General features: G+C 42.5%; 1 protein-coding gene across 1 annotated transcript in view; it reads left to right on the forward strand.

Annotated features, from left to right (window-relative positions):
• FUCA1 (fucosidase, alpha-L- 1, tissue) overlaps positions 1-2,546 on the forward strand; it is a 20,370-nt gene that overhangs the window by 7,768 nt on the left and 10,056 nt on the right. The window contains exon 4 of the mRNA XM_015557197.1: positions 1,378-1,515. Within this exon, the coding sequence (XP_015412683.1) occupies positions 1,378-1,515 (138 nt within the window). The remainder of the gene's footprint in view (positions 1-1,377; positions 1,516-2,546) is intronic.

Raw genomic sequence — 2,546 nt, forward strand, 5'->3', positions numbered from 1 at the left:
TATGATGTGCTTAGATAACAGTCGTGCTATAAAACTCTGAGTGTTGATTAGATCCAGATTTTAGGATGCTTGATTTTTATCTTCTTTGAATCTGTTTAGTTCTGGAGTCATATGAAACAACTTCAGTTCTTTCTGTCTTATCTGTGCCATTACAATGTACCTTACTTTTTACTTGCATCATAGTGTTTCTGTAACACTCACCAGTCTTAACTCAAAACAAGCTTTCTTGTGTTTGAAAATAGGTCACTTTAACTGTATTTCCCTTTGGGTATGTTAAAAACTATCAGCCTGTGTGGCTCAGTGGTTGAGCATCAATCTATGAGCCAGGCGGTCACAGTTCCATTGCAAGTCAGGGCACATGCCCTGGTTGGGGGCTCAATCCCCAATAAGAGGCATGCAGGAAGCAGCCAATCGATAATTCTTTCTCATCATTGATGTTTCTATCTCTCCCTCTCCCTTCCTCTCTCTGAAATCAATAAAAACTATTAGTCAATCTTAGAAAAATAAAACAAGAAACCATTGACCCACCTCCACCCCACCCCCCAGGCCTTCACCACACTATTGTCTGGGTCCATGGATTATGCATATATGCATGTACGTTTTTTGGTCAGTCTCTCCCCACCCCCAAACCCCCATTAGTTAGAATCAACCCAGTGGCTCCTTCACTTTTTGCTGCTTTAACTGCCCTTTTCAGTTCCCTCTTGATCTGTCATTTACCCAAACCTTCCCTGAATGCCGGCAAAGGTCTGTGTTGACAGCGAAGGGGGACACAGAGATGCGAGACCTGGTCCCTGCCGTCCATCAGACCCTGGAAAAGGGCCTGGGTTGGAAGGCTTTCCAATATTTCTTCAATACCTAGTCTTATGCTTGACAGATAAAACATTTTTAAATGGACTATATGTTATTGAGATAATTGACTTAAAAGATGCTCTAGCTGATTTGGCTCAGAGGATAGAGTGTCGGCCTGTGGACTGAAGGGTCCTGGGTTGGGCTTGATCCCCAGTTCAGGGAGTGTGGGAGGCAGCTGATCAATGATTCTCTCTCATCATTGATGTTTCTGTCTCTCCCTCTCCCTCTCTAAAATCAATAAAAATATATATTTTTTAGAAAGTTAAAAGATGGTTTAAATGACATTTGATGTCAAGATATGTATGTATAAAAAGTAGTTATGTGTACTATCAAAAACATAGTACACCCAATCATTGTAATTGGTTGTGAATGAAGAGATCATTTTTAAGTTAATGGTTTTGGACACACACCCCCAATGCCCTCAGGGGTGCGTTTCACTGAGATATAAAAATGCTGCCACTGATTGTTTTTAAAGAAACTATTTTTTCTTTGCTTAATGACAGTTGCTGACCTGTTTTTCTGTTTAAGGAACATACGCTACGGACTGTATCACTCACTCTTCGAATGGTTCCATCCACTCTATCTACTTGATAAGAAAAATGGCTTCAAAACACAGTATTTTGTCTATGGGAAAACAATGCCAGAGCTATACGAACTTGTGAACAGGTAAAAAACAGAAATGTTTTTGGCCTTATTACTTTTCTCAATGAAATCAGAGAAGTTGGGGGGAAAGGAGAAAAGGTGGAATATGAAAAAAATCTAGAGGACATCAGAATAATAAAAGTGGTGGCTGTATTGAGACAAAGAATATTTTTCCTCCTACTCTTCAGAGCTCCCGTAATGTGGTCATATTACCTTTATAAATTGAAGCACACAGGTCCCAGGTGGTAGTAATCAGAACTCCAGTTCCGTCCTTGCGGGCCACTTTCTCTGTCTGACCTTGGAGAGGCAACAGCGTCTAATGGGCCCTGGACCTGGCTGGGACTTGGCATCCGGCAGATTTGCCTTTGAATCGTGGCTCTCCTTACTTACAAGCCTTAACCAGATCACCCTTCTGAGCCTCAGAGTCTCACTATAAAGTGGGGAGAAGGATGCCTTCTTATGGGGCTCAGAGTAATATGTGAACAGTATCTGTCACCCTGCTGTACAGCATAAATGTTACTATTGTTACTAGAGGCCCAGTGCACGAAATTTGTGCAAGAGTGGGCCTTCCTTCCCCTGGCTGCCAGCACCAGCTTCCCTCTGGCACCCAAGACCTGGTTTTCCATCGCAGCCCCAGCTTTGTCCAGAAGGATGTCCGGTCTAATTAGCATATTATGCTTTTATTATTATAGATTCTTAAAATGACCACTTTCACTTTGGGATCTGTCTTCATCTTGTTTCATTCCTATTTGCCCTTCTCGCACTGTATTGCTTAAGAGGCAGCTGTCTCTGCCTGGACACTCATTTTAGGGGGACTTAGGAGGTGGGGATTCGGACCCTCCTTGCATCCAGATGACTTCTATTTTTTTCTTTTTAAAAAACTGCATTTGTATTGATTTCAGAGAGGATGGGAGAGGGCGAGACATAGAAACATCAGTGATGAGAGAGAATCATTGATCGGCTGCCTCCTGCACACTCCCTATTAGGGATTGAGACTGCAACCCAGGAATGTACCCTGACAGGGAATAGAACCAGTGACTTCTCAGTGCATGGGT

The sequence above is a fragment of the Myotis davidii genome, unplaced genomic scaffold (genome assembly GCF_000327345.1).
Source record: "Myotis davidii unplaced genomic scaffold, ASM32734v1 scaffold149, whole genome shotgun sequence".
Lineage (NCBI taxonomy): Eukaryota > Metazoa > Chordata > Mammalia > Chiroptera > Vespertilionidae > Myotis > Myotis davidii.